Genomic DNA, 15,096 nt, shown 5'->3' on the forward strand with positions numbered 1-15,096 from the left:
TTTTAATCAAATTTTCTACAAATAATTAAAAGTAATTTAATTTTACCTAAATTGTAATTATTTATAATTTGATAATATTATTAAGTGAATTTTGTTAATTTAATATGTGGTAAAGTTTTGCTACTTAATTTTGAATTTTATTAATGAATTTATAAATTACTAATTATAATAAAATTATTTGGCACTTACAAAGGATATGGTTGAACTCACACCCCATTGTGTAGTGAAGAAAGAAGAAAGGAAAAAGAAAAGAAGAAACTCACACCCATATACCATATGGATAAGTTAATTGAGTATTGCATAATAAATTAAGTTATAAAATTTAAGCTAATTAAGTTATTAAATTATTTTTCTGTGCTTAACCAAAAATTAATCTTCAAAATTTCATTCACTTGTTTGATGAGTATATATATATATATATCAAAATAAAGAATCCGATATGGGTAAATCCACATTCGATATAATTAAATAGAACGAATTCAAATTTGAATTCGACTTAAACCGATTCGAAGCCCTTTTTGCTATGCTCAAAGTGAGTTAGGGTTTCTTGCGATTTACCACCGATTTTTTCTCTTTCTTGCGAGTTAGGGTTTTAAAAGTTGAAGACGGAAGTAAGTGAGGTAGAAGAATCTATTTTTGAAGGTTGAACAGACAACAGGATTTTAGGTAGGTTTCTTCTTCTTCTTCTTCATCTATATGTGCTATGCTGTAAGAACGGAAACAGGGGCTTTCTCTCTATTTTCGGACAGAAATAAGGGGTTATCCTTCTCTCCCTGAATAGAAATAAGGTCTCTGCACTCCCTCTCACTGAACTGAAATAGAAGCCGGAGGCTTCCCTTCGTTTCTCCCTCCGACTTTCTCGTTCCCCTCTCCCCATTAATCATGCAAGTATTTTTTTTCTCCATTTAGACCGAAATTCTGTATTGTCTTCTCTATGCAACATAACGAGCTTCTTGGTTTGTTCTTGGTTAGTAGTAGGGTTGAAGTTCTGAAATTCATTCTGTAGTTACACTGGAAGATTTTTTAAGAAACTTGTCCAAATATCAAATGAATTTATTTGTAATCAATTACATGGACTGGTGTTATATTTCTGTATTTGTTTCAGTACCATCTTATGTTTTGTTAGTTATGTTTAAATATTGTCGCTGCAGGTTTTGTACCTTGCAACTGTATTGATTTGTGTTATTCATCTATCGCATGGCAACCAGTAAGTCTCTGAGCAATCGCTTGTTCATTTAGATTCTCACATTTTAGTTTTGTAGGTGCTCCTAGGACTGGGAAGTTCATGCTACTCCCAGGACTTATTGGTCAATCTTTTCTTTTAGTCTCTTTACCATATAAAATTACATGAAAGCATAATAGAGTGCATTGGGAATTTCTTTGATATTTATTCTTATCTAATGATTTTCTATTTGGAATTTTGGATCAAACTATTATTAACAAAATGGAGAAAGGTGTATAAGCATTCAAGCTGACCACTTTGAAATTTCCAATGTTGTGAAACAATTGGATGGGGCAGGGTTATTTGCTTATGAGGAAAATAAATTTGATACTTGATACCAAAGAATAATTGCTATTAATTCAACTTTTATCCATTGTTGCCTAGAATCACCTATATGCCTTGACGACTATGTACTTGACAAGGAGGACCTGGGAGTAAACAAACCTAGGGGACGCTTTGGGATTTCAAATGTGTAATATGGAAAGTTTATATTGATTCTGGAGCTTGTTTTATTTGTTGTAAGTGGGTGATGTCTTGTCACCATCAGCTTGTATTCTTTTTTGTTTTTATTTTAATGAAATTTTATTTTTACCTATAAAAAAAGTGAATTTTATCAAAAAAGAAATTAAGTGAATTTAAGAAGATTGACTTAGTTGTGCTCCCAAAGGCATAACAGAGCCAGCACCAGAACCATTGTTATAAAGGCTGTATTCATTGCACATGAAAGAATACCATAGGCTGTTATGTTACCTAGGGAATCTTCAAAACTGTTTTCCTTAGATTGGAAATCATCCTTGCTTTCATCCTCACTGTTCCTAAAGACCGTACTTTATTTCTTTTACAAATAATTTCAACTTATAAGTTGATCATTTTGGTGCCTTCAAAATGCTGATTATTTTCTAATATCTTAATCACATGGTATTTAGCCTTCAACATAAAGCTATGGCATGAAAACATCTTGCCTTCTCCCCTTCTCAAAAGAAAATGGAAAAAGAAAATAGGGTATGAAATTCTTCTAAAACTTCTATAAGATTTCCCAGCAACTCTTGAAGAAGCCTGCTTAGAAACCATATTGACTTGGGTTTTATCTTTGCCCATTGGAAAAGTTGCTTTTTTGAACTTGAAAGGTCTCTCGGTCCAGGTTGTGTTCTCTTTAGGGTGATTCTATCCCGGTTTTTTGGAATTACAGCGACTGATTTCACAAATGATTGGAGATCAATTATTTTGAGTTATCTTTGTATATCATTGTAAATCATAATGATTCTATTTGAGTAGTTCTTATTTTCAGTTGTGTATGGAGGGTGACTCTCTCCCTCCCCTTGCATATTCATATTACTTATTACTTTTTGCCAGCTTATCAAAAAACAAAAAAAAAAACAAAGAACTCTAATCATGGATAGGGAGGTAGTGAATAATTCAAAGCGGAAAGGGTTGCCTGATTTTTCTCACTCAGCCCCAGTTGTCACCTCACCATTAACTGTGATTCTTGTAATCAGGTTTTTACTCTCAACTCCTATTTGGATGACTATGAAAGAAAAGAAGAGTCAGGAAATTCATAGGTCTTTAGTGCATCATTGTCCTATATTTGTCATCATCTGATGGACTGGACCCTTATTCTTAATGAGTTCAAGGGTCTAAATTGCCGAATTTTTGTTTATATCTGGTCTCACTTTTTGGGTGTATCGGGTGGTAACTTGTGAAGCTTTCCGCTGTGGTCTTTCTGTATGTCTCTGTTTACACTCTTATTTATTAATAGTTTTTGATTACCCATCCAAAAATAGAATCTGGTACACTTTCAAGAATTGGTCTTAACAACCAATCAAATCTGTTCAGGGCTTCAGTTTGAAAACAACTGTGAAGTTGGGGTTTTCTCCAAGTTGACCAATGCATACTGTTTGGTTGCAATTGGAGGATCAGAAAATTTTTACAGGTCAATACATCTGTGCTGTATGAACCCTGATTCATTTGCAGTATTTTTCTCCTTAGTTTTAAGACAATGCTAACGACTTTTTGAATCTCCCACAGCACTTTTGAATCTGAACTAGCTGGTGTTATTCCTGTGGTTAAAACATCCATAGCAGGCACTAGAATTATTGGGCGGCTATGTGCTGGTAGGAAACTGAAGCCATTTAGGTTAGAAGCTCATATATTATATATTCTATCAATTTTCATAATTCATCTTTTACCTTACCTCTGTTGGCAGGAAACAAGAATGGGCTCCTCTTGCCACATACTACTACTGATCAAGGTAACTTCAAAACTGGAAAAAGGTTGTTCTTGAGGATATTGCTGTATTTGTGTTCTCCATAGTTAACTGTTGATCAACACTGTTGGGGAGTTGGGCATCATATGTGAGGAATGAGAATTGAGATACTTTATCTGGTGTGCATCTGCTACTATGTTGTGGTATCTTCATTGAATTTTTTTTAATGAGGCAATATTTCCATTAGTAAGAAGTGCTGGTAGAGGTGATTGTAACTACCAGATGTCGGTATCTTTATCCGTTGATGGTGAATAATTAGCGAAATTGCAGTGATTCAATTCAACTGCAGGAGCATCTGAACCCTAATGGCACACTAGGAGAGGATTGATTTGTTCCTTAGGCTCAGTTTGGGAAGAGGGCAAATACAAATATGTACAGTGCAAATAACTCGTCAATAAAATATGTACAGTGCAAATACAAGGTTTAGAAATAACTTACCAAAAATAAATAAATACAAGGTTTAGAAATGTGGTATAAAAGGTTTTGTACTGAACATATTTGCATTTGAACTCTTCCCAAACTGAGTGGTAATTCCTTGGATGACTGCCTGCAATGTAAGCCCATTAACATTTGTTTATTAAATATAGTTGTCGAAGGCAACATCTAGGTGACAAGGCGCTCTTGGAGGGTCATTACACTTAATCTCCTACTATTGTAGTTTATATATGGCACCATGAAATGCTTTTATATTCTTTATTTTTTTTGAGATTATAATAATAAAATTATGCATTATTAAACTAAAATGTTCATTTTGTGGGTTTATATACTAGTTTCCTTTTATTATTTTCTTATTTGTTAGTGATTTATCCACACATATATTGGTGTATGCTGTCTTGAACCCTAAAGGACTTCAAAACCTGAACCAATAAGGAAGAACTTTCTTTTCTTCTTTTCCTAGGACAAAAACAGGGGGTCAACCCCGACATTTTCTAAATTTTCTTTTTTTTTTCCCTTATTTTTCTTCTCATGAATATGTTGATTTTCTATCTTTTAATATGAAGCTTATGTTTTTTTTTATGAAATTTATAGATTATTGTTAATGAAAGATGGTTGTTTCTTGTTGGTTGTTATGGAACCCAGCGAATTACTGTATGGTTCATGTTTTTTATTTCAAAGATTCCATTTCCTAGCCTTGGTTTATAAGGGAAGAATTTGGAAATATTTTAGCCATGTATTCAGGCTGCTGTTATTTGGATTGTTTGGGAAGAAAGGAATTCCAGATTATTTTCAAGGAAGGAGAGGAACAATGAAATTATTCAAGAGGTGATTTGCTTCAGGGTATTCCATTGGCTTAAATCTATGGGTCTCTTCAACAATGTTTCATTAGACGATTTATCAAGAAAGTGGAAAGAAATTGCTTTTTCAGCCCCGGTTCAGGAGGTACCAGTTCCAGTCCCCCCCTCCTGCATGTGGATTTTACCAAATGGGATGAGAAAGGGAAAATAATTTCCTTGTTCTCAGGCCCAGTAGAAGAGGGTGACTCTTTTTAGAGCTGAGATTTTGGTGGGCTTTGAAGGTGTTCAGAGAGCCAAGTACTTAAATTTGAGGAAGTTGATTTTGAAGGAGACTCCAAGCTGGTGGTAGGATGGCTAAAGGGAGACAAAATTTTTTTGTGGTTGTACAACAATGAGAAGAAAATATTCAAGTGTGCAAACTCTGTGTGTTAGCAAAGCAAGGGGTGAATAAGGAGAACTTGTTTTGGGCTCAACTGTAATCTTTTCTGCTCTGGTTTTCTTGCTTGGGGGAGATAAGAGTGGTTATTTCTTCCCTTTTTCTTCTTTTTTCTAATTAATAAAATCCTTTGTTATTGATAAAAGAAACCACATTAAAGTTCCAACCTCTAGGCAAATCATTCATCTTTATCCCATTGAAATCTTTATTGATCTGAGCCCAGTGAGCAGCCCTTACGGCTGTAAATTCAATGATTTCCTCCACTTGCTTGTATTTTTCAAAGATTCTTCCATTCTGTTCAGACCACAAACCCCATTGCCTTGCCCTTTACTCACTGCCACTATTATTTCTATTCTTTTTTCAATTAATATGCATGTTGAATGGTATATAAAATTAATGAACTAGCCAAAAGTCAGTTCTTTATATTATAAAATCCTTATCGCCTAGGTGTTGCCTAGATGCCTGCTTAAGCGACTAGGCAACTAGGTGGTCTAGTGTCGCCCAGAATTGCTTAGATGTCTTGACAACTATTGAATCGAGTTGAATTTTAATAGCAGTTCCTTTGAAAACTGAGTTCCTTTCAGGATAGGAGTCTTTAGAAATGGTAGGGCCTAGGGGTGTTGTAGTGGCTTTATTCTCTGGACCAATCGGGGTTGCAAATTCTTCATCAGTTGAATTCTCTGATCTTCTGCAAGGCTTAAAGTTGGCAAGGCTTCTAAGTTTGAGACACTTAGAGGTGGAAGGTGATTCCCTATTGGTAATAGGGTGGTTGATCAACAATAGTGTTAGGCCATGGACCCATAAACAAGTAATGAGGAAAATAAGGAGGCTAGTGGGTGAGGTTGAGGGTACTTTTGGAATGGATCAATGGGTTAGTAAATGCAATGGTAGATTCACTTGGCAAAGCAAGGTGTACAAAGTGATCAGTTTTGTTGGGCTAATCTTTTCTCTTAGTGTGTGTGTGTGTCCCCCCCTCTAGCCGTGCTTTCTTTATATTGAACACATTTGTAAAGCTCTTTTTTGGTAATAAAATAAAATTTATTGAAATAAAAATTAATTTACAGAGGAGAGTGACCAGAAATCACTTGAAAGAAGAAAGAGGAAAAACAAGAACTTCTACTCCCACCTGACCAACCAGACCATCCGAAGCTCAACAAAACCAACACAAACTCAGAAGCCTAGCGTAACACCAAAAACTAACTCCCTCAACGCCACCAGACTGAAAGCAACACAATCACCAACTCAGACTCAAAGAAAAATACAAGAGATACAACTCTCAGTCCCAAGCATGATTAACACCAAAAACACTCTCACAAAAAATACAGCCTTTAGACCACTAAAACCATTAAGATCTTGCGGATTTCTGGATCTTTAAAGTTTTCTTGTTTGGTCTAATCCCAAAGAGACTCCCTTTTAGTCTAGCAAAAAACTTTGAAACCAAGACATCTTATGTTTCCTTTGTTTTGTTTTTTCTACTCGCTAAAACATTCTTCCTAAGCTCCATTGAACAAGAATGGTTCTTAGTAGTCCTTTCCAGTTCCAGCACTGTGTTCTTCTCAAAGAGTTGGACATCAACCATTGCAGTATCTCTTTCACTCTCAGCTTCTTTCTGTGTGGTTGCACTCTAGTCATTGTGGTCTTTCTGAAGCAACTGTTTAGTTGCGCTCAAGTCATTGTAGTCTTTCTCAAGCTCTTCACTGTGTTATTGATATAAAAAATGTTAAAAACTTTGAGCCTCCATGTGGTTGTGGTTTTTTGGATGTTTCTCTACACAAGCTCATTCATGTGAATGAGTGCTTTGTAGGAAGTTTTAATTTTTAAGCATCAATTAGATTTTTCAATTCTTTCTTATTTTGGCTTATCTAACCACATATAATGTTTCTTGAGCCTTTAAGATGACAATATTTTGAATCTTTTTTGATTATCCATGCAAGTCCAGTTCTGAATTTAATTGTTACTCAGACCTGAAATCTTCCATGTCAACAACGTTTCTAGTTCTTTAATGTGACGATGGACCTACTTGCATGGAGAATTCAAGATATTATCATCTTAAATTTACAAAAACATAAAATGCTATTTACAGAATTTGTCTCTATGGATATGATCTATTTCATATCTACAACTTGTTTAAAAATAAAACACGATTTTTTTGTTTACCTTTTATTGCAGAACTTCAGCATTTGAGGAATAGTTTACCTGATCATGTTGTTGTACAGCGCATTGAAGAGAGATTGTCAGCGCTTGGGAACTGCATAGCTTGTAATGATCATGTTGCTCTTGCACATACTGACCTTGACAGGGTAAAGTTATCTCCATTTTTTATAGGTTTTGCATTTTCCATTTACTGTTTGTTCTGCCAATTTATGTGATTTATAAGGTTGAATCAATTTGAGGCTAGGTTTATTGTAAAAATTCCACTTTATGTTTTATGCTTGTTCGTGAAGAATCATCCCTTCTAAGGGCTAAGGATGTCATTAGGAATAACATTATGTGTCTGAGGACGTAAGGAAAAATATTGTGAATGATTTGAAATTAGGTTTTCTCCATATTTGTGGAAGATACCCTTTCTCAAGGGCTAAATAGATCCATCAGAAGGAAAAATGCTATGCCATTTGAGGTCTTAGGAAAACACCTATTAGAATTTAGATGGATCGGGGTGTAGGAGGTGTGCAGCAGTGGTTTTTTGTTAGCTTGAGATTCATTTTGATTCAATGGGATTACAATCTTGTAATAGTTAAGACTGAATTATTTGGCATGGAGGCAAACTATCATTTTCTAAATTTGTGTTATATCATATTAATTTGCTAGAACACTTATCCACCGTGCTCATTCTGGTTTTAAAAATTTGCCAGGAAACTGAGGAAATGATTGCAGATGTTCTTGGAGTAGAAGTGTTTAGGCAGACAATTGCAGGAAACATTCTTGTTGGTAGTTATTGTGCCTTCTCCAACAGAGGTGGATTGGTATGTTACGTAACAATTCTTTATAGTTTATGACAAAGGCATCATGAATTTCAGCAGTTCTTCTGAAAAATGTTAAAACAGGTCCATCCCCATACATCGATTGAAGACTTGGATGAGCTTTCCACACTCCTTCAAGTACCTCTGGTGGCTGGGACTGTAAATCGAGGAAGTGAAGTCATTGCTTCTGGCATCACAGTGAATGACTGGACAGCATTCTGTGGGTCAGACACCACAGCAACAGAACTCTCTGTAATCGAGAGTGTCTTCAAGTTGAGAGAAGCCCAACCAATTGCAATTGTCGATGAGATGAGAAAATCATTAATTGACACCTATGTCTAGTTTCTCATCTGCTTTTTCGAACCAATTGTACCAGAGCTTGTCTTTTTAATATTACAATTCTATTGTGTTTGAATCAATTCAAATTTTGCTACTTTTAATATGGATAAGCAATCATATTCCTGCTAAAGAATGAAATTAACATGTTGAGTTGCTGATGCAACAAACAAGGTTCAAAGTATCGTTACGTATCGGCCCATATTGGGTGTATCGGGGGTCTGACCGGTTCAGCGGATGGAGTGGTCCTAAACCGTCTCCCCCAAGCTAGTTTTGAAAAAAATAAAATAAAAAAGGAGTAAAAAAGTAAGTATCAAACTGCCTGATATGCTCTGATAGGGGCGTATCGGTCGTATTGATGTTTTGAACCTTGGCAACAAACAGGATGCCTAACATGCAAATGCACAAAAAATATGAAATATCATCATAATCATCATCATCATATGTATGCTTATTTGTTTATGCTCCATGTCAATATTACCTTTGTTTCTTGTATAGTGTGGATGCCGATACGTAGTTCTGGATTTGTGCACATTACGCAAAAGGGGGCTTACCCTTTGATGGATCCACCTAGGAAACATCGGTAAGGGGCCAACTAGACCTGCAATTGGGTTCAAGTCAGTTTTCGGGTCACTTCAAGTTAAGTCAGATTTCGGGTTAGGGTTGACCCATGGGTCAGATGGATCAATAGTTCAACTATCTTAATCAACTGGTTTTCGACCAAATCAATGTTTACCAAAAATACAGATTCAATTGTTTGGTTCAAATGGTTTGAATAATTCAACCGTATGGATCAACATTGGTTTGAAAATAGGAGAACGAGCAGCAACCTGTCTCCCAACTTGACCCGGATACTTTTCAGGTTGGGCCGCCTTTGAGTTAGGATCACTGGACCCTAACCTGCTTTTTTCAGATTGGGTCAGGTCAGGTTCTTGGGTTCGGTCGACCATCATGATCCAACGTGTATTTTCATGATGCATCTGGTACCATTTCATCACACCTACATCTTGTTTTTCCTTATCTGTGTTGGTTTATTTGACAACCATTAACCTTGTAGCCTCATTAATAGTCCATTCAAACCACCTTTGATCCGAAAATTGAGGCGTAGGTGAAGATTGAAATCACCAAATCCATGTTTTAAAAACTAACCCAAAGGGGTAGGGGTGAGCAAACGGTCTATTCACTTAAAAATCAAACTGAATAAATCAAGATTTTTTGTTCTGTATTTGGTTATTTTGGTTAAAATCGAATTTCAATACTATATATTTTAATATATAATGTAATACAATATATTATATTTTATACATATTATATATGTAATATATGTTAATATAAATTATAGGTAATAAAGTTTGGTTAATTTGATTTTTTCGGTTAACCAAATTTCTAAACCAAAATAACCAAAAACCAAAAAAACTGAAATCTTGATTTTTTGATTCAGTTTTTTGGTTTTAACCGAATAATGCTCACCCCTAGAAAGGGATGGACCAATGACTATCACAAGTGTAAAAGTTGAATAGTATATATAAAATAATATAGCAACCAAACTAGTTGAATAGTATATATAAAATAAATATAGCAACCAAACTTGCTAAACAAATTAATGTTTCAACCATTGGGTTTACAAGTCATTGGCCCTATCAGTTTTTGAACCACTCTTGACTGATACAATACAACTGGTCAGCTGAACACAATGTTTTTGAACCGTTGTTGACCCGAATGGTCAAACTGTTTTGCCTGGGAATTGTCTAGGCAACTTGTTCTGTTTTACCTCAAATTCGGTCCTAGCTAAAAAATTGTTGAATTGGTCAATAACCCATTCAATGTTTTTTGACCATTATTTTATCTTAATTATTATTTTTTTTTTAATTTTGTAGAACATGCCATTCATTTGAATTAGGTTGTTGAACCATCAATCCGTGGCTAGGTTTCAATTCTGAGTCGTTTTTTAAAACATTGGCTAAACAAGTTAAAAAAACATTGCTTCTATTGGTTTTCCCTTTTAAAATTAGTGAGTCTAAACATTGCTTCAAAGTATCAATATCCTAAAAGAGAAATGGAGGATGTAGTGGAATTATTTAGATATGCATGGATAGGATAGGGACCTAAGCTAAAATTTTAACATGAACCTACCATTTTAACCCAAAACCAAATAATTAATCCATGAATGGTAAACTTGTTGCAAATTAATATGTATAAATTTTAAATGATACATAGTAAGTTTATACATATCGGAGATACAAACACATATCAGGTAAGCTTAATATTCACGATATTTAATTCTAATTTGTATATTTTAATTAAACTTGAGAGTAAATTGCAGATAGGTACCCTGTACTTGAGGGTAGTGTCACTTTTGGGCCTAAGCTTTTAAAGATACCGCTTTAATATTTGAACTTTTAGAAATATACATTTAAGTCTAACTCTATTTTTGCGAATCAAGTGGTCGGCTCTGATTTTGATTCCAGACCCCTACTTTTGCGAATATAAAATCTTCTGTGACACCTTTGCCAGCAATGTGCACAATGTTTAAAATTATCTAAATAAGTATTATTCGACGCAATTTGATATCTATTAGTTTTGGAGTTTACCAACATGTGGCTAGGTGGATGGCCCCATTTGGTGTCATTTCATGATTGAGATTGACTGTATATCCATCCACATTAATCCATACTCAAACTTCCATGGCTGTTATAAACCATTACAATGCATGATTGAGATTGACCATTAAAAACTAGGGTACCTCTGAAATTTTTGGCTGTTGTTGAAACCTTCTCTAAAGTTTAGTAATTGCAGTCATCTCTCTTGATTTTTTTTTTTTTTTTTTTTAACATAGTTGCAAGTTGATATCTTCTGTAAGAATTCTTTAAAAGTAGGCATGAAAATGTTTAAAATACCCATACGCTTACCTTGACCGAAATGTTTATTTTCCAAATTTTCTCTATATATGAATTGTTACTCCAAACCCTTGCAATCTCTGTTCTGAAATTCATTTGGTTTTTAAATTTGGCCTTAGTGGAACCAGCCTTGGAACTGAATTTAATTTGAAATAAATTCCAAAATACTTTAAGGATGTGAATATTTGAATCCAAATACTCATGGTTACAAAGACCATGGTTTCACTTGACTATTTAGCCACTTGAGTGATTTTATCATTTTTCTTCAATTTAATAATTGAATGTGTATAATAAGTAATGTAAAATGTTTTCAAAATTTAAATTATAATGACAATTTTTAACCTATATATAACCTATAGAATAAGCTATTCAATTTAATCAAGATTTTAAAAAACAACCTATTCCATTTTTTTTCAATAAAGAACACTTTCCATGGGTCCTAGAACCAACCCTAGAACTACCAAGGCCACAAGGCCCAAAACTGACTCTGGAACTGGTCTTAACGGAATAGGTTTCAGTTCCAAAAAAACTTGGAAAGGTTATACCTTGAAACCAAAAACTGACCCATGCTCACCCCTAATTCATTGGCATTTTTACCACCAGAAAACTGAACCCGTCTTCAATTAAGTTTTATTGTTATATTTTTGTTATGTTGGATTTATTTAATTTCCCTTATGATATCCACCTATATCTTAATTTTTACCACCAGATATCCCAATTTGTACAAATTGGATTCTTCACCTTTTTCCTCATTAGGCATACTCCCTCTAATTTAGAAAGTTTGGAACTACAGTTAGACTTTTCCCATAGGCATGCTAGATGGATTTTCATGGTAAGGACTAAGCTTGGCAGAGTAAACAAACATGCCATTTTGTGTAATTTTTTTTTTGGGAAAATTCCCAAATCAGTACCCTGTATTTTGGCTTGAGTGACAATTTGGTCTCCGAACCTTAAAATGCAACTCAGTACCCAAACTATCAAAATGTGACAATCCAGTACCTTCCGTTAATCAGTTCGTTAATCAGCTGTTAAGTGATATTTGAAAAGTCAAAAATGCCCTTCAAATGCCATCTAATTCTTTTTACCAACCATCCAAATGTTGACAAAAAACTAAAGTCCCAAATCCAAGCTTCTTCTATTCAAAATAAATTGGTGACTTTAGAAGAATCTAGAATTTGGGACTATTCATTTTATTGTCAATGTTTGGATGGTTGATAAAAAGATTTAGATGACATTCGAAGGGCATTTTTCAAATGTCACTTAACGACTGATTAACGGCAAACAGGTAAAATACAAGGTACTAGTTGGAAAATTTTCCTTTTTTTCACTATTCATGAGTTAAGCAGCCAGGTAAGCTCTTGGTGCTAGGGAGAAGAGGGTTTGCAGGTTAGCAGACTCCCTTGTACACTGCCTACTATTAGCTTCAAAGTGTCGACATGATACATCTCATATCGGGAGTATCATATGAAATTGGTCACCAGGCGATGAACCTCTTTTAAGGTTAATCCCAAAACTAACTGTTTTAAATTTAAATGTTAAATGATGTTTAAACCTAATCCCTCTCTATTTTATTAAAAAAAATCTAAAAATATGATATGCACGTACAAAGTATGGATAGACCCCTTCCGCTGTATCGAAGTGTACCAACACTATTCACCTTATCTGCTCAGAGAAATTTTTTAAGCCAGAAAGGCACTCATATTACAATTAGAGAACAAACAAGTAAAAGTAAGCAACATTGTAAGACAAACTAAACTTGTTGTGCAAAGTAGTAACCATGAGCACCAGAGATGATAGCTCAAGAAAATCTCTTCAAATGGCATAAAGTCAAGAAACGTAAAAAAGGAGGCATTGGGCCTCCAACAGAGAAAGTAATAACTGCAACTTCCTCGGAAAGCAGTCAAGGTTCAAAAAATTGGGAGCAAAAGAATTTGTAGAACTAAAACTTTATAATCGTACCAAAATAATTCCTAAAAGCAATAGGACTTTTGCTTAAAAATGTGGTTTACTCCTAATTACAGTAAGTTCCCTGATAGAGCTATTTGCATTTAATAACTCTCCTTTTTTCATGTCAAAATCCTGTGATATATACTATGTTTCTTCAAACAGAATGCTATTGTGCTTTCACCTCTTTCCTTTGAAATATGTTATCTTTTATGACAAAGTTTCACAGCAAATTACACTGTGACTTGTGGCCAGAATCTTAAGTACCTTACACTTCTTATCTTCAGTTGTGCATAGTAGATCTTACATCATTCCTTTTTCAGAATAAAGGCATCATTTTTATTTGGATCATATCATCCAAAGTCCCTATTTTTGTTGTATTTATTTCTTTGTACTGCTATGCCTGTATATTTTTTTCAAGGGGGGTTTTCTCTGCTTCTGGAATCAATACAATTACTTATTAGAAAGAAAGAGGAAAATCTGGATAACTTTTTTTTGATTAACAATTATTAAAACAAAAGAGGTGAAACCCCGATTCCAAGAGAAAAGGCCTGAAGACCAATACAAGAAGCAGCCCAAAGCTGCTCTAACACACACAATCTCTTTAATCATGCTTACAAATTAGTCATGGGTTTGCACCCCTGCAAATCAAATCCTCCCTAGCCACCCATGGTCTTGCTAAAGCATCAAATCTAGGGTTGTCCTTTGCATTTGGCTCAACAATGTCATAATCTATGGTGGAAACGTCTCAAATCTAGGGTGAAAACCCCGTTGCAAGGAAGGGATTATTTGAGGTGGAGGGATGGGGTCGAGGAAGGGATTTTCAATTGATTAGGCCTGGTTTCACCCTTTAATATAGTTTTCTGATTTCTGTATTGAAAAATTGATTATTTAATATCTGATGAGCTTGGGCACAATTAAGAGAGAGAGAGAGAGAGAGAGATTGAAGTTGAAAGGTCTCTGCTCACATGTTCCATACATGTGCATACCTTCAATTCTCAACCTTGACTCATGGAGATGACTCATGTGCCTTTTATCTCCATGTGATATCAAATCAAAGGGTGATTCCAGGTGTTTTAATGAGAGAAAAAAAAAAAAGAAAGAGAGAAATTGATGACTACAATGGAGATGAAATCAGCAGTTTTACCCATGACTGATGGATTTCACAACATAATACTGTGATAAAAGCACCATCATCAGTAGGCAAGAAACACTGTAAGTCTGTAACAAATTCAAATTTCATAAGGGGAAAACTTTTTTTTTTTTTTTTTTTGGGCTTTTCAGACTGTAACTGGCCCATCTGATGCCGTAAGGCTCATTTTAGGAGTACAAATATAAATATGTAGGGTGCAAAACCTTGTATTTTGTATGTATTTGTACTCTTTCTAAACTGGACCCAAAGAATACAAATACAAATATATTTTGTACATAATTAAATTATTGTCTCATGTTTAATGCATTTGTAGATGCAAGGTGTTTATTTGTTATCTAGTATTGATTTCAATTACTTCAGTTCAATTTGTTTGTCCTCTGGACTTTAATATGATTGTCATACCATTGTCCCCAAAATTGAAATTGACCTAAGAACTGATATACTGATCTAGGTACACTCAGCGCCTACTGGATGATTAGAAACTCTACCAAATGGATTAAAATTGATAATGTTTATAGGAAATTCCATCATACAAAACTATAAAAAGAAAAAAAGTCAAATTACAAAATAAAGTCGAAGAAATGGATTATTTCTTGACTTAATTACTTGGGGAAGATACATTCTCTTTTGGGGTACAAGGGAACATGGGA

The 15,096-nt window shown here is 34.5% G+C and overlaps 1 protein-coding gene across 2 annotated transcripts; it reads left to right on the top strand.

Annotated features, from left to right (window-relative positions):
• Window positions 1-477: 477 nt before the first annotated feature.
• On the top strand, window positions 478-8,535 carry LOC104609410 (eukaryotic translation initiation factor 6-2). 2 transcript variants are annotated; one of them, XM_088902116.1, is made up of 8 exons: window positions 478-666; window positions 1,152-1,207; window positions 3,056-3,152; window positions 3,248-3,333; window positions 3,426-3,470; window positions 7,326-7,456; window positions 8,009-8,119; window positions 8,201-8,535. In XM_088902116.1, exons 2-8 carry the CDS (start codon window positions 1,198-1,200, stop codon window positions 8,456-8,458), a joined length of 738 nt encoding a protein of 245 aa, XP_088758242.1. In that variant the 5' UTR covers window positions 478-666; window positions 1,152-1,197; the 3' UTR covers window positions 8,459-8,535. The 2 variants fall into 2 exon arrangements, with proteins under 2 accessions (XP_088758242.1, XP_010274016.2); XM_010275714.3 differs by lacking the exon at window positions 478-666 and adding an exon at window positions 713-788.
• The last annotated feature ends 6,561 nt before the right edge of the window (window positions 8,536-15,096 follow it).

The sequence above is a fragment of the Nelumbo nucifera genome, chromosome 3 (assembly GCF_055504915.1).
Source record: "Nelumbo nucifera cultivar China Antique chromosome 3, China Antique-T2T, whole genome shotgun sequence".
Lineage (NCBI taxonomy): Eukaryota > Viridiplantae > Streptophyta > Magnoliopsida > Proteales > Nelumbonaceae > Nelumbo > Nelumbo nucifera.

Bases quoted from the DNA above. Each gene is read 5' to 3' on its own strand.
- LOC104609410 (XM_088902116.1), top strand. The intron at 3,153-3,247 runs GTCAATACATCT...AATCTCCCACAG, and splicing joins GGATCAGAAAATTTTTACAG to CACTTTTGAATCTGAACTAG. The intron at 7,457-8,008 runs GTAAAGTTATCT...AAAATTTGCCAG, and splicing joins CACATACTGACCTTGACAGG to GAAACTGAGGAAATGATTGC.